Genomic DNA, 21897 nt, shown 5'->3' with positions numbered 1-21897 from the left:
ACATCCTCTCCTCTCGCTTTTCACCTTCGCTTTTCTTGCTCAGGCGATGCGTCAGCCTTATGGACACAGTTTCCATAGAGACAGTCCAGCTGATTGAGAGCGCAACATCTTCCAGTGCCCCTCCAGCTGTGTCCAGCTGTGCCCCTCCAGCCGTGTCCCCTCCAGCTGTGTCCAGCTGTGCCACTCCAGCTGCGCCCACTCCAGCTGCGCCCCTCCAGCTGTGTCCCCTCCAGCTGTGTCCAGCTGTGCCACTCCAGCTGTGTCGAGCTGTGCCCCCTCCAACTGTGCCCCCCAGCTGTGTCCAGCTGTGTCCAGCTGTGCCCCCTCCAGCTGTGTCCAGCTGTGCCACTCCAGCTGTGCCCCCTCCAGCTGTGCTCCCTCCTGCTGTGTCCAGCTGTGCCCCTCCAGCAGTGTCCAGCTGTGCCCCTCCAGCTGTGCCCCTCCAGCTGTGCCCTCCAGCTGTGCCCCCTCCAGCTATGTCCAGTTGTGGCCAGCTGTGCCCCTGCATCTGTGTCCCCTGCAGCTGTGCCCCCTGCAGCTGTGCCCCCTGCAGCTGTGCCCCTGCAGCTGTGCCACTGCAGCTGTGCCCCTGCAGCTGTGCCCCCTCAGCTGTGCCCCCTCCAGCTGTGCCCAGCTGTGCCCCCTCCAGCTGTGTCCAGCTGTGCCACTCCAGCTGTGCCCCCTCCAGCTGCACCCCTCCAGCTGTGTCCAGCTGTGCCACTCCAGCTGTGCCCCCTCCAGCTGTGTCCAGCTGTGCCCCTCCAGCTGTGTCCAGCTTTGCCACTCCAGCTGTGCCCCCTCCAGCTGTGCCCCCTCCAGCTGTGCCCCCTCCAGCTATGTCCAGTTGTGCCCAGCTGTGCCCCTGCAGCTGTGGCCCCTCCAGCTGTGCTCCTGCAGCTGTGCCCCCCCCAGCTGTGCCCCTGCAGCTGTCCCCCTGCAGCTGTGCCCCCGCAGCTGTGCCCCCTCCAGCTGTGTCCAGCTGTGCCACCTCCAGCTGTGCCCAGCTATGCCCCTGCAGCTGTGCCCCTCCAGCTGTGCCCTTCCAGCTGTGCCACCTCCAGCTGTGCCCAGCTATGCCCCTGCAGCTATGCCGCTCCAGCTGTGCACTTCCAGCTGTGCCCCCTCCAGCTGCGCCCCCTCCAGCTGTGCCCTCTCCAGCTGCGCCCCCTCCAGCTGCGCCCCCTCCACACCCTGCACTTGTTCCCAGCCCAGCCTCATCCCCCACAGTCTCCCCGGGGTGGCCATTCACTCTCAGCATCTTTACCAACGCGTTTCACTGCTGATGGGGAAAGTCTTTCTGGTGATAACACTAAACTTCTCTCCTTTTCTCTTTCCCCCATTCCCTCCCTCCCTGTGACCCTCCCAAAGGACAGCTGGAACCAATAAACCAGGTGAGCTTTCCTTTTCCAACCCCTACCAAGAATTAAAATCCACCCTCGCTCTATGACACAAGTTTCCTTTTTATTATTAGTTTAAGTTGAGGTAAACGCTCCTCCCCGCAGCAGTTTGTATTCTTTTGTCTGTTGTGGTAAAAGTCAACGGGAAACAAAAGACTCCAAGCAGCTGCCGAGGCCTGGCTGCCGAGGCCTGTACCCCCTGTGTGTACCCCCTGTGTGTACCCCCTGTGTGTACTGTGTGTACCCCCTGTGTGTACCCCCTGTGTGTACCCCCTGTGTGTACCCCCTGTGTGTACTGTGTGTACCCCCTGTGTGTACTGTGTGTACCCCCTGTGTGTACCCCCTGTGTGTACTGTGTGTACCCCCTGTGTGTACTGTGTATACCCCCTGTGTGTACCCCCCTGTGTGTACCCCCTGTGTGTACCCCGTGTGTGTACCCCCTGTGTGTACTGTGTATACCCCCTGTGTGTACCCCCTGTGTGTACCCCCTGTCTGTACCCCCTGTGTGTCCCCCTGTGTGTCCCCCCGAGCTGTCTGTGTTGTGAGGCTGTCCAGCCACTCGCTGCTAATTGCATTATCTTTTCCCGAGGCACAGAGCCTTCTGTCGAGAATCTCAGACTTCCTCCTGTGCAGGTGGACCTGTCGGAACTGTTGTCAGGAATGTTATAACTGCAGCTGCTGCCAGTCCGGTGAAGACGAGGTGGAAATCTGGGGCCCTTTCCTGCACAGACCCCGCCCTGGCTGTAAGTCTCATTGTAAATCTGTTTCTCTTTTAACATTGGGGGAGGCAACAGTCTTCAGACCGTAACTTAGCCCGGAACTGAGAGAAGTCCACCACCAGGTTAATCCCAGACTGCCATCCAGTGTGTGGCCTTGCCACTGTGTCTGAGTTGGGCTGTCAGACATCATTGGCCACTCAAAGACAGATTAATGTCGTGCCGCCTCCCGGAGTCTCTCGGCTGGGGAAGAGACTGTCTCTGCTGGGGGAGTGTCTGTCTCTGCTGGGGGAGTGTCTGTCTCTGCTGGAGGAAGAGTCTGTGTCTCTGCTGGGGAGTGTCTGTCTCTACTGGGGGAGAGTCTGTCTCTGCTGGGGGAGAGTCTGTGTCTCTACTGGGGGAGAGTCTGTGTCTCTACTGGGGGAGAGTCTGTGTCTCTACTGGGGGAGAGTCTGTGTCTCTACTGGGGGAGAGTCTGTGTCTCTACTGGGGAGAGTCTGTGTCTCTACTGGGGAGAGTCTGTGTCTCTACTGGGGGAGAGTCTGTGTCTCTACTGGGGGAGAGTCTGTGTCTCTACTGGGGGAGAGTCTGTGTCTCTACTGGGGGAGAGTCTGTCTCTGCTGAGGGAGAGTCTGTCTCTACTGGGGGAGAGTCTCTCTGCTGAGGAGAGTCTGTCTCTGGTGGGGGAGAGTCTGTCTCTGCTGAGGGAGAGTCTGTCTCTGGTGGGGGAGAGTCTGTCTCTGCTGAGGGAGAGTCTGTCTCTGCTGAGGGAGAGTCTGTCTCTGCTGGGGGAGAGTCTGTCTCTGCTGGTGGGGAGTCTGTGTCTCTCTGCTGTGGGAGAGTCTGTGGGCGGGATTCTCCACTCCCACGCCGAAGTGGCCGCGCCGTCGTGAACGCCGTTGAGGTTCACGACGGCGCGGAACGGCCCCGATCCCAACCGATTCAGGCCCTGACAATGGGCCAGTATCGGGGCCGCGTCATCTACACGCGCCAGGCCTTGTCGCCCGTGTAAAGGCGGCGCCGCATAGATGATGCGGCCGGCGTCGCATAACTGGCGTCACCCGCGCATGCGTGGTTGCCGTCCTCTCCGAGTCCGCCCCACAAGAAGATGGGGGACGGATCTTGCGGGGCCGCGGAAGGAAGGAGGTCCCCTTCAGAGAGGATGGCCCGACGATCGGTGGGCACCGATCACGGGCCACCCCACATTTAAAGGTACCCCCCCGGTGCTGGATCCCCCCCCCCAGCGTTCACGCACTGCTCACGACGCAGCGACCAGGTGTGGACGGCGCCGGGGGAACCCGCCGTTTTGGCCTGGCCGCTCGGCCCATCCGAGCCTCAGAATAGCGGGGGTGCCGGAGAATTTTGGGTGTCTCCGGCGATTATCCAGCCTGCGGCCCGCGGAACTCGACCGGGCCGTTCCCGCCGCTTGGTGAGAATCGCGGGAGGGCGTCGGACCAGCGTCCCGGGAAATGTTGGCGGCCCAGGCGATTCTCCCAACTGGCGCGGGAGTGGAGAAACTCGCCCTGTGTCTCTGCTGGGGAGAGTCTGTCTCTGCTGGGGGAGAGTCTGTCTCTCTGCTGGGGGAGAGACTGTCTTGCTGGGGGAGAGTATGTGTCTCTCTGCTGGGAGAGAGTCTGTCTCGGCTGGGAGAGAGGCTGGGTCTCTGCTGGGGGTGAGTATGTTACTCTGCTGGGGAGAATATGAGTCTCTCTGCTGGGGAGAGTGTGTGTCTCTGCTGGGGGAGAGTCTGGTCTCTGCTGGAGGAGAGTCTGTGTCTCTCTGCTGGGGGAGAGTCTGTGTCTCTCTGCTGGGGGAGAGTCTGTGTCTCTCTGCTGGGTTTGAGTCTGTGTCTCTCTGCTGGGGGAGAGTCTGTGTCTCTCTGCTGGGGGAGAGTCTGTGCCTCTCTGCTGGGGGAGAGTCTGTCTCTGTTGGGGGAGAGCCTGTCTCTGCTGGGGGAGAGCCTGTCTCTGCTGGGGGAGAGTCTGTCTCTGCTGGGAGAGCATCTGTCTCTGCTGGGGAGAGACTGTCTCTGCTGGGGGAGAGACTGTCTCTGCTGGGGGAGAGACTGTCTCTGCTGGGGGAGAGACTGTCTCTGCTGGGGGAGAGACTGTCTCTGCTGGGGGAGAGACTGTCTCTGCTGGGGGAGAGACTGTCTCTGCTGGGGGAGAGACTGTCTCTGCTGGGGGAGAGACTGTCTCTGCTGGGGGAGAGACTGTCTCTGCTGGGGGAGAGACTGTCTCTGCTGGGGGGAGAGACTGTCTCTGCTGGGGGAGAGACTGTCTCTGCTGGGGGAGAGACTGTCTCTGCTGGGGGGAGAGACTGTCTCTGCTGGGGGAGAGACTGTCTCTGCTGGGGGAGACTATGTCTCTGCTGGGGGAGACGATGCCTCTGCTGGGCGAGACGATGCCTCTGCTGGGGGAGACTACGCCTCTGCTGGGGGAGAGTCTGTGTCTCTCTGCTGGGAGAGAGTCTGTCTCTGCTGGGGAGAGTCTGTGTCTCTGCTGGGGAGAATCTGTGTCTCTCTGCTGTGGGAGAGGCTGTGTCTTTGCTGGGGAGAGTCTGGGTCTCTGCTGGGGGAGAGTCTGTCTCTCTCAGCTGGGAGAGAGTCTGTGTCTCTGCTGGGGAGAGTTTGTGTCTCTGCTGGAGGAGAGTCTGTGTCTCTGCTGGGGAGAGTCTGTGTCTCTGCTGGGGGAGAGTCTGTGTCACTGCTGGGGGAGAGTCTGTGTCTCTGCTGGGGAGAGCCTGTCTCTGCTGGGGGAGAGTCTCTCTCTGCTGGGGGAGAATCTGTGTCTCTCTGCTGGGAGAGAGTCTGTGTCTCTGCTGGGGTAGAGGCTGTGTCTCTGCTGGGGAGAATCTGTGCCTCTCTGCTGTGGGAGAGTCTGTGTCTCTGCTGGGGGAGAGTCTGACTCTGCTGTTGGAGAGTCTGTCTCTGCTGGGGAGAGTCTGTCTCTGCTGGGAGAGAGTCTGTGTCTCTGCTGTGGAGAATCTGTGTCTCTCTGCTGGGGCAGAATCTGTATCCCTCTGCTGGGGCGAGTCTGTGTCCCTCTGCTGGGGGAGAGTCTGTCTCTCTGCTGGGGGAGAGTCTGTCTCTCTGCTGGGGGAGAGTCTGTCTCTCTGATGGGGAACAGTCTGTCTCTGCTGGGGGAGAGCCTGTCTCTGCTGGGGGGGAGCCTGTCTCTGCTGGGGGAGAATCTGTGTCTGTCTGCTGGGGGAAAATCTGTGTCTGTCTGCTGGGGGAGAGTCTGTCTCTGCTGGGGGAGAGTCTGACTCTGCTGGGGAGTCTGTCTCTGCTGGGGAGAGTCTGTCTCTGCTGGGAGAGGGTGTGTCTCTGCTGTGGAGAATCTGTGTCTCTCTGCTGGGGCAGAATCTGTTTCCCTCTGCTGGGGCGAGTCTGTGTCCCTCTGCTGGGGGAGAGTCTGTCTCTCTGCTGAGGGAGAGTCTGTCTCTCTGCTGGGGAGAGTCTGTCTCTCTGATGGGGAAGAGTCTGTCTCTGCTGGGGGAGGACCTGTGTCTCTGCTGGGGAGGGCCTGTGTCTCTGCTGGGGGAAAGTTTGTGTCTCTGCTCGTGAGAGCCTGTCTCTGCTGGAGGAGAGTCTGTGTCTCTCTACTGGAGGAGAGTCTGTGTCTCTGCTGGGGGAGAGCCTGTCTCTGCTGGAGGAGAGCCTGTCTCTGCTGGGGAGAGTCTATCTCTGCTGGAGGAGAGTCTGTGTCTCTCTGCTGGGAGACACATTGCTGAAGAGAGGTTCATTTTAGTCCAGTGCCAAATACAGAAACAAACCTGAAAATTTCCCAAATTTCGCTGGAAATAACAATAGGCTGAAACATAAGAGTTGATTTTAAAATTGATCCCACATATTCTAACTTATTGCAAGAAAAAGTCTTGTTTATGACTTTCCCGAAATTAAACATCTTCAAGGCACTTGGCAGTGAGTGGGTAATTGGGGGGGGGGGGGATATTGGAGCTCATAAAACAAACAGAATGAGGCCATTTGTCCTGTTTATGTGTTGGCCATAAAAGAGGCAGCCAGCCTAACCCCATTGTCCAGCCATGAATCTATTGACTGCACCTCAAGTCTGTACCTAGTACTGGTTAAATGCAGTGAAGGTTTCTGACCAATAGGTATCTATTATTTTTAAACAAACTTTAATTTAAATGTAGAAATAACCACATTAACATCAAAGAAATAGCTTTACAATTATCAGGTAACCAGTTCTTAAATGAAAGAAAAAACATGAACTTACTATCTATACCTGCTACTAATTCCAATTAAGCAACCCAATACAGTTCAAATGCTACTTATAAATAAAGTTCGCAAAACCAATTACTTGTTTATCTGTGTAGATACGTTCAGAGAGAACCCTTTCAAGAGCCAATCCAGTACACTTCTGTTAGACTCCAATCCTATAGCAAACTGTTGTTCCACTGTAAATCTTATAGCAGACTGCATAACTACAGACAAGCCTGGCTCCTCCCATTAATTACATCAAATGTATCCCACTAAGTTCCATGACCTGTTTAGCTATGACTAAATACAATCCCTCATGAATTATCTACACTGCAGGGAACCATCCAGATATCAACAATGTTCAATTAGCCCTTTATCTGTAACCAAGTAAATGGTTGGAAGGAGTGATTACCTCGCCTTTTATGACTCTTTAATCACAGCTTTAGGTGACATATTGCCTGTATGTATTTTTAACTAGGGTTTTTAATAACATTACTGCCCCAGATATGAAACATAATATAAAAAAACAATTTCTTACATTTATCACAGAGTGAATGTGTACATATTGTTTGTTCACCAGTCATTAATACTGTTCTTGATTTTTGTATGTTTTGTGAAAAATACATGTTTTAAAATAATTCTGTATGTCCGCTGCTCAACATCTGTTAAACAGATGTAAAACAAATTCTGTTTCAGAAGGTCAGTGTAGACTCGCTGAGCCGAATGGCCTATCCTGTACTGTACTGTAGGGATTCTATGATTCTATGAAATGTATTTAACATCTGATGTAAAAATATACAACAGAGACTGTTTACATATGCATAATTAATTCTTGAAATGTAATTTAATTCTATATTTATTCTGTTTAATACTTAAATAAAATGCTATTTTATGAGTAGGGTGACCATTAAATTACCTGTCCAGCAATATAATACAATTTGTAGCAATATAATACAATTTGTAGCAATATAATACAATTTGTAGCAATATAATACAATTTGTAGCAATATAATACAATTTGAAAGGAAAATCTTCTTATTTATTCCAATATTTTGTGAAAATAATCAGAAGTGGAGATGCCATTTGAAATGGCTCAGTAGCAGAAACCAGCTGAAATGGATTTGGTGAAATGCACAAATGCACCAAGATCAAATGTTCACTTTAGTTCATTCCAATGTTAAGTTGGAACAGAATGTTATCTGAGGCACTACATTTCCATGTGATACAGGTATCTACTGCCATGCATTTTATGACTCAGAACACACGTCTAGTATAGAGATTGCCTAAGAACAAAGTGGAGCTGAGTCCACAAAGATCAGCCGTGATCTCATTAAATGGCGGAGCAGGCTCGAGGGGCCAGATGGCCGACTCCTGTTCCTAATTCTTATGTTCTTATGTTCAAAGAACAAAGAAAAATACAGCACACTGGAGAATACATTGGTTACTTTTCTCAAATTCATGCCAATTCAGGCTAAACATGTTTAAATGATAATCACAGAAACATACAATGCAGAAGAAGCCCTTCGGCCCATCGAGTCTGCACCGACATCCGCGTCATCCGCCGCCTAACTGGCGTCACCCGCGCATGCGCGGTTGCCGTTCTCCCCGAGGCCGCCCCGCAAGAAGATGTCGGATGGATCTTGCGGGGCGCGGTGGAAAGGAGGTTCTCCTTCAGAGAGGCCGGCCCGCCGATCAGTGGGCACCGATCACGGGCCAGACCCCTTTTGAATCCTACCCCGGTGAAAGAACCCCCCTCGCCCCCCCACAGGACCCCCCCCCCCCAGCGTTCCCGCGCTGTTCCCGCCGGCAGCGACCAGGTGTGGATGGCGCCGGGGGGAACCCGTCGTTTTGGGCAGGCCGCTCGGCCCATCCGGGCCTGAGAATAGCTGGGGTGGCGGAGAATCGCCATTTTGGGTGTCCCGGGCGATTCTCCGGCCTGCGCTGCGCAGAACTCGACGGGGCCGATCTCGCCGCTTGGGTGCATCGCGGGAGGGCGTCGGGCCAGCGTCGCGGGGAAAAATGGCGCCCCAGGCGATTCTCCCAACCGGCGGGGGAGCGGAGATTCGTGCCCTTTAACTTTACATATTAACCTGCTATGTGAGACCTTGTCAAAAGCCTTCCGAAAGAAACCACAACCACCGGTTCGCCCTGGTCAACTCTACTTGTTACATCTTTAAAGAATTCTGGTAGATTTTTCAAACCTGATTTCCGCTTTGTAAATCCACGCTGACTTTGTCTGATTACACCCCTGCTTTCCAAATGCTGTGCTCTGAAATCCTTGATAATGGACTCCAGCAACTTCCCACTCCCGACGTTAGGCTCACTGGTCTATAGTTCCCTGGTTTCTCTCTACCTCCCTTTGCGAAGAGCGGGCTTACATTAGTTACCCTCCAATCTGTTCTCTTGCTAATGCCACTTCCTTGAATCTAATACTATCTCTAATTTCCCTTGTAAGCCATGGTTTGGTCACAGTTCTCTTTCTACTCTTGCGCCAAATAGGTACAAACAACTTTTGGAATTCACCTATTCATTCTTTGAATGCCTGTCTTTGCCTGTCCACTGTCCTTCCTTTCAGTAATGTTTGCCAGTCTGTCATAGTCAACTCATGCCTCATACCATCATAGTTACCTTTATTGAGGTTCAGGACCCTGGTCTCAGGATCAATTACCTCACTATTCACCATGATAAAGAATTCTACCATATTATGGTCACTCATCCCCAAGGGTTCTCTCACAACTAGATTGCCAATGAATCCTTTCTCCTGCCCCCTCTCTGCCCACTCCACCAACTTGTCTCTGTCCTTTTGAAGTTCTACATTGTCTTCACAATTTACAATACTTTCGATCATTAATATATATCAGGAGGGGCAGCACAATGGCGCAGTGGTTAGCACTGCTGCCTCACGGCACCGAGGTCCCAGGTTCAATCCCAGCTCTGGGTCACTGTCCGTGTGGAGTTTGCACATTCTCCCCGTGTCTGCGTGGGTCTCACCCCCACAGCCCAAAGATGTGCAGGGTAGGTGAATTGGCCACGTTAAATTGTCCCTTAATTGGAAAAAATGAATTGGGTACTGTAAAATGTATTTTAAAACATTAATATACATCAGGAAAAGCAAGGGTCCCAATATCGTTGGTTGCCAGTGATCCTTCTCATAATCCTTCTTCTCTTCTGTTATGGGCCAGGGTTTAGAGAACCCCAAAGTGTATCATGGAGTTCACCTTACCCACAACTTTTAATAGATTGTGGTTATGGGGAGCACACGGGCCCACTTTACAGGTGTGATGTAACAGAGATCCACAGTACTTTTAAATTAAAACAATGTTTATTTATGAAACCAGTTAACACTTTATAAACCCCCAGTAAACATCTTAACAACTATCAACACCGATAAATCCCCCAAAGAATAAAGTACTCTATAACTAACTCTTAATCTTTCCTTGCAACATCCATAAGACAAAAAGAACCCTTTGTACAGAAAGACATCAGGTCTAACTTCACTACTGAGAACAGTTACCACGTTGAAATCACCAAACAAACATTCATAAGCTTGCAGAGATTCATGCACATCTCGCTGAGATTGCAGCTTTTCCAAATCTAAAACGAAACTAAACAGACCCTGTAGCAGACAGCCCAAAGCAAAAGTAAAAGCAGACAGACAGCCCAGCTCCACCCACACTCTGACATCACTGATAAACACCCATTTCTTAAAGGTACATCCACTACAGCTATTTGATAAAGCCCCATTTCTTAAAGGTACTCTCACATGACACTTCTCTCGTGGGCTTTTTCTCCTCCCTCTGATCCTTCTGTGTTCCTCTGGGTTCTCAGCTGCATTTTCTACCTGACACCAGTCACAAGCACACTTTTTTTTCCCTTATCTTAATTTCTGCCTCGTTTATCAATCAGGGAGCTGTGGTTTTGTTTTGTCTATCTTTCCCTTTTAAGAGAAAGGAGGAGGCCAATGATAGGTCCTTCATGGACTCCAGAGGTGACATTGCAGGTGTTGGAAGAGAAGCCATTGTGGGAAATAGATTAGTTATGGCTGGACACAGGAAAGTGGAACCAAATGTGGGCACTCAACTCAACACAACTCGAGGAGAATTACTGAAGGAGGAGGCATGGCCAACTGTTAAAGTTCAAGAGAGTAAGAAGGGATAATACACCGTAGTCACAACCATACAGATGCCATTTGTGACTTTGATTTGGGCTGTTTCAGTTCTGTGCAGAGTTAGGACCTGATCAGATAGGTTCAAACATGGAGTTATGGGAAAGATGAATTAGAATTAGGGAACTGACATGTTGAAGAGGAAAAGAAAGTTTGAGATGGGTTACCAGTTCGCAAGGACATGGTGCAAGCGGGAGATTTGTTGAGGAGGAGGTGAGGGCAGCACGGTAGCCTTGTGGATAGCACAATTGCTTCACAGCTCCAGGGTCCCAGGTTCGATTCCCGGCTTGGGTCACTGTCTGTGCGGAGTCTGCACGTTCTCCCCATGTGTGGGTGGGTTTCCTCCGGGTGCTCCGGTTTCCTCCCACAGTCCAAAGATGTGCAGGTTAGGTGGATTGGCCATGATAAATTGCCCTTAGTGTCCAAAATTGTCCTTAGTGTTGGGTGGGGTTACTGGGTTATTGGGATGGGGTGGAGGTGTTAGCTTGGGTGGGGTGCTCTTTCCGAGAGCCGGTGTGGACTCGATGGGCCGAATGGCCTTCTGCACTGTAAATTCTAAATTCTATGATGAGAGCAGATTTGAAAGGAAGAGCAATATTTGAAGAGAGAGGGAATCATTATCATCATCGGCTAACATGGTGAGGAAGCCAAGAAGATTAATTGGGTGGTCAGCTGTTTGGTGGGAATAGGGTTAAGCAAGAAGGGGATCTCAGACAAGATCTCAGAGAGCGTGTGAGGGGAGATGGCAGATAAACTAGAAACAGATGCATGTTTGAGAAAAAAAAGCATCTTAGCATCAGTACTCGGTGCAAGTGCTTTACACGAGAACTACATTTATCATGTAAATGCAGAGTTGGTTACAGAGAAAGGACTGTCACTAATTCTGTCCGAATTATGTTGTTTAAAGATATACATTTCTTTGTGTGTCTAAAATCAACTCAAGGCCACTTTGTAAAATTGTAAATTTCACTATCTGGTTGAGCCCTTTTCTGTTATCATCGAAAAATGTTGCATTAGATTAGAGTGAGTTTAGGAAAAATGATTAATAACGCCAAGTAACATCTTAAAGGTAAAATAATCTTGGCAACACCTTATCTGGGTCAAGGAATTTTACAGAAATGTATGGAATAGGACCAATCGTGAACATAGCTTGAAAAAAATGTTTTTCTTCAATTAACCAGAATTGATGGTCGTAATACTGATCAAGAAGCGGATGTCGAGGATGCCAACAGCGATCCCCCACCAACTCCCCAGGGCATCTCTCCTGACCGAAAGAGCTCCTCAGATACGTCACGGTCCAGCTACAGTTTTACAAGAAGGATTTCAAGTAAGACTGAGATGCATAAAATGTATTTCTATTTGCATACTTCATTCAACATAGAAACTATGAGCCATTCAATCAGATCATGACTGGTTTGCACCTTAGCTCCATCTACCCACCTTGCTTTTGTACGGGTTCATTCCTATGCTGAACCAGAATCCCTTGCTGATGGATTTGAAATCTTCAATTGACCCTCAGCCGCAACAACTTTCCTGGGGTGAGGGAGACAGTTCCAGATCTCCACTCTCCATTGCATTATGAGGTGTTTATTGGTATTACCCCAGAAAGGCCTTGCGCCATTTTCAAAGTGCAGCCCCCTTGTTCTAGACTTTTCAGCCAGAGGCGATAGTTTCTCTTTTTATCTATTTCATCGAATCCTTTCATCATCCCTAACATTTCAATTGGACCACCCTTTAATCTGCTAGAGTCAAGGCAAGACAAATCTAGTCCATGCAACCTGTTCTCAAACTCTTTTAACCGCAAAATAAAGTTTTTGATTTGGCCAAGAATGAATAGTTTCCACATTATTCCAAATAGAATTGGCAGATGTTTACGTGACAGCTGAAATATAAGAGCCAATGTTGAATAAGGAGTTATTGCATATTATGCTGTGTCTTTCACATTTCAATGACTACTATACCGCTTTGTGGAGAGGGTGATTTTGTTTCTTGTTGTTTGATGTGCCTGATGTACAGGAAATAATGGATACCTGAATACAATTAAATCGAAACTAATGAATATCTTGAAGTGACTAAATATTGAGTAATGACATCACATCGAGTAATGACATCAAAGATTCATCCACATAGAATGAGAGATCTGGGAGTGATTCACTAGAGAATAATAGAAACTTCAGAATATTTGCATAAATAGGGTGATTGGAAACATAGTAATTAATAAGAACAAGGAATTCATATCGGTGGCACAGTGGTTAGCATTGCTTTGCTGCCTCACAGCACCAGGGACCCAGGCAGCACAGTGGTTAGCACTGCTGCCTCACAGCACCAGGGACCCAGGCAGCACAGTGGTTAGCACTGCTGCCTCACAGCACCAGGGACCCAGGCAGCACAGTGGTTAGCCCTGCTGCATCACAGCGCCAGGGACCCAGATTCGATTCCAGCCTTGGATGATTGTCTGTGTGGAGTTTGCACCTTCTCCTCATATCTTCGTGGGTTTCATTCATAGAAACATACATAGAATATAGAAGCAGGAGGAGGCCATTCGGCCCTTCAAGCCTGCTCCGGTAATTTCTGGTCGCTGGGCAGGCATGGCCAGAGAATCCTGCCCGATGTGAACTCCCTGCTATCCAGCTTTCTATCCATCTCAAGATACTACCCACAATCCCAGGTGCTTTAATTTTACACAGTAATCTGCTACGTGAGACCTTGTCGAAAGCCTTCTGAAAGTCTCAATAAACCACATCCACCGGGTCTCCCTGGTCAACTCTACTGGTTACATCTTCAAAGAATTCCAGTAGATTTGTCAAGCATGATTCCCTTTCGTAAATCCACGCTGACTTTGTCTGATTTCACCACTGCTTTCCAAATGCTGTGCTAGGAAATCCTTGATAATGGACTCCAGTAACCTCCCTAATACTGACGTTAGGCTCACTGGTCTATAGTTCCCTGTTTTCTCTCTACCTCCCTTTTTGAATAGCGGGGTTACATTCGCGACCCTCCAATCTGTAGGAACCATTCCAGAATCCAAAGAGTTTCGGGAAATGACCAGCAATGGATTTAGTATTTCTAGGGCTACTTACTTAAGTACTCTGGGATGAAGATTATCAGGCCCGGGAGATTTATCTGCCCTTAATCCCATCAATTTTTCCAAAACCATTTCCTTCAGCTCCTCACTACAACTTGTGTTTCTCAGAACGCCCAGAGTCCATCGAGGTGCAGGTTAGGTGGATTGACCATGATCAATTGCCCCTTAGTGTCCAAATTTAGGTAGGTTATGGGGATGGGGGGGGGGGGGGGGGGGGGGGCGCGGGGTGGCAGGTGGAGTGCTCTTTCGGAGCATCGCTAGGCCGAATGGCCTCCTTATGCACTGTAGGGATTCCATGATTCTATGGAATCATATCCTGTGGGACTGAAACTCAGGCAGTTTGCACTCAGTATTTATATAGACGGGTGAAGTTTTCAGGCTGATTTTGTGAGGTTTTGCTCTCCATTCTGGGGTAAGCGGAAAGCGGGGGTGTAAATTTGAGCATGTGAAACATAATTAGCTGATTGGCTATGTGTAGTGACATGTGACTCAAATGGCATAATGATGCATTTCTACATATTTATTTAAATTAGTTCTTGCGGAAAGTTCCCAACCGTGTCCCATTGCTTCTATAAAATGGGCCTGCCCTGCTTTCCAGTGTATCTTAAAGCAAGGTTGTTTGTTGCAACAAAAGTCTCGATTTTTGCTGTGATTTCTGTATTTTTGTACTGAACATCTTGCATATTTCGACTTCCTCTTATTTTTCTGTCTTTTGCTGTGCCTTTGCACTGTTGCACTCTGTTTGTCAATTACTGGTACAGCAGGTTAGAGCGATAAGGTTGGAAGGATGTGAATTCATCTGAATTTTCCTTAGAGCCCTCGGGAACGGGATTGCAATTCTGGGGGGGTCAGCACCTCCGGGTCCAAGAATGACTCCTGCAATGTAGTCACTCCTGCAAACTCCAGGACCTGCGATTCTAAATCACATTAATCCCAACTGGGAATGTCGGAGGAAGCCAAGCTTTTAGCTCACTGACAGACAGTTACTGAACCACATCGTCTGCCCCAGTCTCACATAATAACAACCACAAAGAAAAGATGCTTCCTCCTGAAGTAGCGATGGTCAGGACACATTATGTTTCTCTGCCACAAGATCCTTTCAGGATGCTGCAGGAGCTATCTCCCGGATCAGTCGTTCCTATCTGTACGATAAGCGAAAGGCAGATGCCTCGTTCACTGGGGGAAACAGAATAGATTTCAAGACACCATTCCAGTGAGGTTTGGCCTGGTGTCCTGGCTGCTATTTATCTCTCCGTTGACATCGCAAGAAATGTTAATTATCATTATCACAGGGCTGGGCTCGATGGATATAAATTGAATGATTTCTTTCATTACAACAGTTACAACCTTTCAAAAATATTTCATTATCTGTAATGTTTTCAGATGTCATGAGGTTTGAGAAAAGTGTTAAACAATTCCAAGTCTTTCTTTTCTCTGTTTCATAAAATCATAAGAAATGGGACCAGCAGGAGGCTCGTCGGACCATCGAGCCTCCTGCCCCGACCTGATTGTGGCCCTAATTCCACTTCCTTACTTGTTCCCGTAACTCTAAACTCCTTTGTCAATCAAACACCTGTTTTCCTGATGGCAAAGGAAAACCAAACGGACGTCACGCAGAATGATCACACCCATTCCATTTCCAAAATGTTGAGGATATGAGAAATGGTACCCATGTGACCAACAAATCTCCGCATGTCGTCCCCGCACTGAGTACGGGGGAGTATATCATGAGTACGAAGGGAGACTTCTTCAGAGATGTTCAGATGATTTCACACCACAGAAATGTCACTTTGTTCTTCGATAGCAGCTGTGATGCATTTATTCTGCATCAGTCCATGATACAGCATCATTTCAGAATTCCAGGAGAGTTAATGGATGATCCCTCGGGAGACCAGAGCTACTCTTTGCTGCCATTGTCAATGACCATCAACAATCTGAAACAAAACCAGAAAATATTGGACAACCTCAGCCGGTCTGACAGTGTCTGTGGAGAGGGAGCGGAGCGAACGTTGAGAGTCTGGGGGACTCTTTGTCGAAGCTGGGGAGAACTGGAAATGGGGTCAGGTTTGCTGAGATTGTCCAGTATTTTCTGTTTTTGTTTCAGATTCCAGCATCTGCAGTAATTTACTTTTATCAACATCCTGGGGGTTACCATTGACCAGAAACTGAACTGGACTCGCCACATTAATACTGTGGCTATGAGAGCAGATCAAAGGCTAGGAATCCTGCAGTGAACAATTCACCTCCTGATCCCCCCACCAAAAAGCCAGTCCACCATCTACCAGGCACAAGTCAGGAGTGTGATGGAATACTCTCCACTTGCCTGGACGAGTGCAACTCCAACAACACTCAAGAAGCCCGACACCCTCTAGGACAAAGCAAACTGCTTGATTGCTCCCCTTCCACAAACATTCAAACCCTAACCCTAACCGACGCACAGTGGCAGCCGTGCGTACCATCTACAAGATGCACTGCAGCAACTCACCAAGGCTCCTTCGACAGCACCTTCCAAACCCAAGACCACTACCATCTAGAAGGACAAGAGCAGCAGATACCTGGGAACCCCACCACCTAGAGGTTCCCCTCCAAGACACTCACCATCCTGACTTGGAAATATACCGCCGTTCCTTCACTGTCGCTGGGGCAATATCCTGGAACTCCCTCCCTAACAGCACAGTGGGAGTACCTACACCACGTGGACTGTGGTGGCTCAAGAAGGCAGTTGACCCCCACCCTCTCAAGGGCAATTAGGGATGGGCAATAAATGGTGGTCTAGCCAGCGACACCCACATCCCATAAAATGATTTTTTTAAACTCTAGTTCGGAACCGTAACGCAGAAACAGAGCACTTAGGAAATCAGAAGCTCATGTCAGACATACCACGGGGACACTGAAATAATGATTTAATACTCAAGAGGCATATTTCCTTGGAAGTCAGCTAATGTTTTACAGAAGCATCAACATTTATTGCCTGCTGGACAATTTCTGCACTCTAACCGGAAATGGAATGGATATGAATCATAGAATTTACAGTGCCGAAGGAGGCCATTCGGCCCATCGAGTCTACACCGGCCCCTGAAAGAGCACCCTACATAAGGCCGCACCTCCACCCTCCCCCCCCCCCCCGTTACCCAGCAACCCCACCTAACGTTTGAACACTACGGGGCAATTTAGCATGGCCAATCCACATAACTCACACATCTTTGGACTGTGGATGGAGCTACAATCCCACATGAAAGGGACAATGAGAGGAGACAGAGATTGATGCAGAACTCTGTGTCATGTGAGAGTCCCTTTAAGAAAGGTTTAGTCTCTTGTCATGTGACTTGTAGCACATTGGGCTGTGGCTGCGAGGTGAGAGGGGGTTTCAGTTTGACTGCTTTGGACTGCAGAAGAAGAAAGAAGTAATTTCTCTGTCTTAAAAACTGTTCCAGCAAAAGCATATTGGTTGTGGCTAACTGCCTTGTTAACTTTAATGATATAATTGATTTCCGGAAGAAATTTGAAACTGCTGGTTGAGACTGGATCTGAATCTTGGGGAAAGGACCAGTCCCATTCAAGTGAGAATACAGTGTGCTGGGTCATGCCCTTGAAAAGGGTTTTTGGTTTATTTTTGTGTTATTGAATTGGAACAGTTGAGGGGGAATTCATTAAGTGTTATGCAAAGATTACTGTAGCTGTGTGGTGTCTTAAGAATTTATATAGCTTTATGATAGAGACATGGAGCAGAAACATCTGAGCTCTGCACAGCTGAGTTCTGGGCACCACACCTTAGGAAGGATATTTTGGCCTCGGAGGGAGAGCAACGTAGGTTTACAAAAATGATACCTGGATTACAGGGGTTAAGTTACGATGGGAGATTACTCAAATTAGACCTGTTTTTGCCAGAATGTGGAAGGTTAAGCGGTGATCTGATCAAAGTATTTAAGATATTAACATGGATAAACGGTAGATAAAGATAAACAATTTTCACTGGTTGGAAATTCTACAACTCGGGGGCATAGGCTAAACATTAGGGCCAGAGCGTTCAGGAGAGATTTGGGAAGCATTTCTTCACTCAAAGGGTAATAGAGGTTTGGAACTCTCTCACACACACACAGCAATTGAAGTTAAATTGTTGTTCATTTTAAATCTGAGATGGATAGAATTTTGTGAAGTAAAGATATTGAGGGATACGGGCCAAAGGCAGGAGTATGGAGTTAGGTCATAGATCAGCCATGATGTCATTGAATGGTGGGATAGGCTCGAGTGGCAGAATGGCCTACTCCTGTTCCTATGTTCCTCGAAGGGAATTGGATAAATGAGGGAGGGAGGAATAATTGCTGGGATATGAGGAAAGCGCGGGAGAGTGAGGATTGCCTCAATGCTCCTCGGAAAACCTGGTGCAGATTTGATGGGCGAAATGGTTTCCTCCGTTGCTGTATTATTCTAGAATTCTGTGATCAGCACAAAAGAAATTCACAGAGCAGCTTTGTGGGCAACATTCACAATGCCTGCACCTTGCAGGCTAACTCTCGATTAAATCTAGCAACAATAGTTTTGTGCAATAATGTTTGAATTTCTCAATAGCACCAGGTATAATTCTCAAGAGAAAACATTGTTGGGTATGTGATTTGTGACTGAGACTCTCCTGTAGCAATAACTAAAATGCCACCCACTGTATGGTATCCTACAGTCCCTCTGGTAAGAAAGTTGTGATGTTGGAGGAGCAATACTCACTATTCCCTGACAGCTTCTATAGGCTGCTCATTGTGGGAGGATTATGTTACACTAGCCTGCAAGGATCATGCAGATAGTGCTGCATGAACTCCATCTGTAACCATGACATACAGGCACCAATATCCTGTCCATAACATACAGGCACCAATATCCTGTCCATAACATACAGGCACCAATATCCTGTCCATAACATACAGGCACCAATATCCTGTCCATAACATACAGGACTGCAATATCCTGTCCATAACATACAGGCACCAATATCCTGTCCATAAACATACAGGCACCAATATCCTGTCCATATCATACAGGCATCAATATCCTGTCCATAACATAGAGGATTCCAATATCCTGTCCAATACATACAGGCACCAATATCCTGTCTATAACAAACAGGCACCAATATCCTATCCATGACATACAGGATTCCAATATCCTGTCCATAACATAGAGGATTCCAATATCCTGTCCATAACATACAGGCACCAATATCCTGTCCATAACATACAGGATTCCAATATCCTGTCCATAACATACAGGCACCAATATCCTGTCCATAACATACAGGCGCCAATATCCTGTCCGTTACATACAGGCACCAATATCCTGTCCATAACATACAGGCACCAATATCCTGTCCATAACATACAGGCACCAATATCCTGTCCATAACATACAGGCATCAATATCCTGTCCATAACATACAGGCACCAATATCCTGTCCATAACATACAGGCACCAATATCCTGTCCATAACATACAGGCACCAATATCCTGTCCATAACATACAGGCACCAATATCCTGTCCATAACATACAGGCACAAATATCCTGTCCATAACATACAGGCACCAATATCCTGTCCATAACATACAGGCACCAATATCCTGTCCATAACATACAGACACCAATATCCTGTCCATAACATACAGGCACCAATACCCTGTCCGTAACATACAGACGCCAAAATCCTGTGCGTAATATACAGGCACCAATATCCTGTCCGTAACATACAGGCACCAATATCCTGTCCATAACATACAGGCACCAATATCCTGTCCATAACACACAGGCGCCAATATCCTGTCCATAACATACAGGCGCCAATATCCTGTCCATAACATACAGGCGCCAATATCCTGTCCATAACATACAGGCACCAATATCCTGTGCATAACATACAGGCACCAATACCCTGTCCATAACATACAGGCACCAATACCCTGTCCATAACATACAGGCACCAATATCCTGTCCATAACATACAGGCACCAATATCCTGTGCATAACATACAGGCACCAATACCCTGTCCATAACATACAGGCACCAATATCCTGTGCATAACATACAGGCACCAATACCCTGTCCATAACATACAGGCACCAATACCCTGTCCATAACATACAGGCACCAATATCCTCTCTATACCAGTCTGTATGATCAGATCTTTCTTCTTCCTCATTAGGTGCCTTCAGTCCCCTTTCCTCCGCTGTCAGTTGTGACTCAGCCAGTGCACCTTTGTCAAGCTCGCACACACTATCAATTATTCAGGTGTGAGCATCCTTACTGATTTTGGGGAGAAAGTAGAGTTTTTGACACAATTTGTTATGGTTCCATGGTGCTGCTTGACCTTTCCATGCCTTGGGAAGATTTAAAGGTCGAAAAAGGTAGATGCTTTACAATGCCGCCAGGATATTGCCTTGAAGAGAGCTCAGACTGTGAAACATGTTCAACATCATGCAATTGTGTAACCACTACTTCCCCTTGCTGACATCTCGACACCCACGTGGTAGAATATGGTTTCTGCTATCTGTGCTTTAGACTTCTCAGGATCACAGTTTCTCACTGTTTACCCTGTCCATAGCCCTCAACATCTTGAATATCTTAGGGGGCAGCCTTCGGTACCGAACGTGGTCTACATGCTTGCGCTGGAGACGACCCTGGGCTTGCACCTGGTAAGAGATAGGGCCCGTTCGTCGAAGGATAACGCCTGGGACCCACTGGGCACCACCAGCAAAATTTCAAATGAACACCGGGTCACCAGGCGCGAACTGCCGAATCGGCCAACGCCGAGAAAGGCCATATCCCTGCCGTTCTTGAGTGCGGCGTACCTTTGCGCCAATATCCGGGATAACCATGCTAAGCGGGTGCAAAGTCTCCGGCCCATCAGGAGTTCCGCGGGAGCTACCCCAGTCACCTCATATGGAATGGTCCTATATGAAAACAAAAAACGAGCCAGTCTCATGTCCATAGACCCGGAAGACTGCTTCTTTAAGCCCCGTTTGAATGTCTGCACTGCGCACTCCGCCAACCCATTGGAAGCCGGGTGGTAAGGAGCGGTGCGGATATGGCGTATGCCGTTTATCTTCATGAACCTCACAAACGCCTCACTTGTGAAAGGAGTGCCGTTGTCCGTGACGAGCACCTCGGGGAGGCCATGCGTGCTGAAAGACAAACGCATCTTCTCGATCATTGCGCAGGACGTTGTGCCCACCACCTTTAGCCATTTGGACTGAGCATCGATTAATAGAAGGAACATGGATCCTTGAAAAGAGCCTGCGAAATCCGCATGCAAGGCCGTTCCCAGTGATGTAGGGGCGCGGCCGGCGGAAGCTTCTGATGCTCCTGGCAAATGGAGCAGTTTTTGGTCACCTTCTCAATGTCGGTGTCGAGGCCAGGCCACCAGACATAACTCCGGGCCAACATTTTCATTTTGGTCACACCTGGAAGCCCATTGTGCAACTCTCTTAGTATCAGCTCCTGTCCTTTTTCCGGGACAATCACACGCGACCCCCACAAGAGGATGCCGTCTTCCACGCTGAATTCTGACAGCTTGGAGGAAAATGCCCGCAACTCGCCTGGGAGCTGTCTATGCTGCCCACCATACAGGACTATGTGCCGAACCTTTGATAGGACTGGCTCCGTCTGGGTCCACTCACGGATCTGTGATGCCGTGACAGGCAAGGTGTCCATAAAATTTAGTGTTGCAACCACTTTCTGGGGGTCGACATGGGGGCCGGTCGACAAAGGCCATCGGCTCAGTGCATCGGCATTCACTATCTGCGTCCCTCGTTTACGCTCCAGAGAATACGTTTAGGCAGCGAGCAACAAAGCCCAGCGCTGGATCCGTGCGGAAGCAATGGGCGGTATTGGTTTGTCCTTTCGGAAAAGTCCCAGCAGGGGCTTATGATCAGTCACGATAGTGAAATGGTGGCCATACACGTACTGGTGGAAGCGTTTCACCGCAAAGACCACCGCAAGGCCCTCCTTCCTGATCTGCGCGTACTTCTTTTTCGCTGCAATCAATGTGCGGGAGGCGAAAGCTATCGGTCGCTCGGCCCCGTTCTCCATCTTGTGGGACAGGACAGCCCCAATACCTTACGGGGATGCATCACATGTGATGAGCAAAGGCTTTCCAGGATCGTAGTGGGTTAGTAACCCCGACGACGACAATTGTTGCTTTACCCGCCGGAAAGCGGTTTCTTGCGGCTGACCCCAAAGCCAGGTGTGATTTTTCTTTAGCAGCATGTGTAAGGGGGCCAGAGTAGATGCCAGATTGGGGAGGAACTTCCCGTAATAATTTATGAGGC

General features: G+C 49.1%; 1 protein-coding gene across 1 annotated transcript in view; it reads left to right on the top strand.

Moving 5' to 3' along the window:
• The first annotated feature begins 59 nt into the window (after positions 1-59).
• Positions 60-21897, top strand: part of syt17 (synaptotagmin XVII) — a 92110-nt gene continuing 70272 nt past the window's right edge. The window contains 4 exon segments of the mRNA XM_072479821.1: positions 60-1226; positions 1993-2101; positions 2104-2140; positions 11685-11830. Coding sequence (XP_072335922.1) covers positions 60-1226; positions 1993-2101; positions 2104-2140; positions 11685-11830 — 1459 coding nt within the window.

Source organism: Scyliorhinus torazame, chromosome 17 (assembly GCF_047496885.1).
Source record: "Scyliorhinus torazame isolate Kashiwa2021f chromosome 17, sScyTor2.1, whole genome shotgun sequence".
Taxonomy (NCBI): Eukaryota; Metazoa; Chordata; class Chondrichthyes; order Carcharhiniformes; family Scyliorhinidae; genus Scyliorhinus; species Scyliorhinus torazame.
Note: the sequence above shows the minus strand (reverse complement) of the source record. Positions and strands in the feature narration are given on the sequence as shown.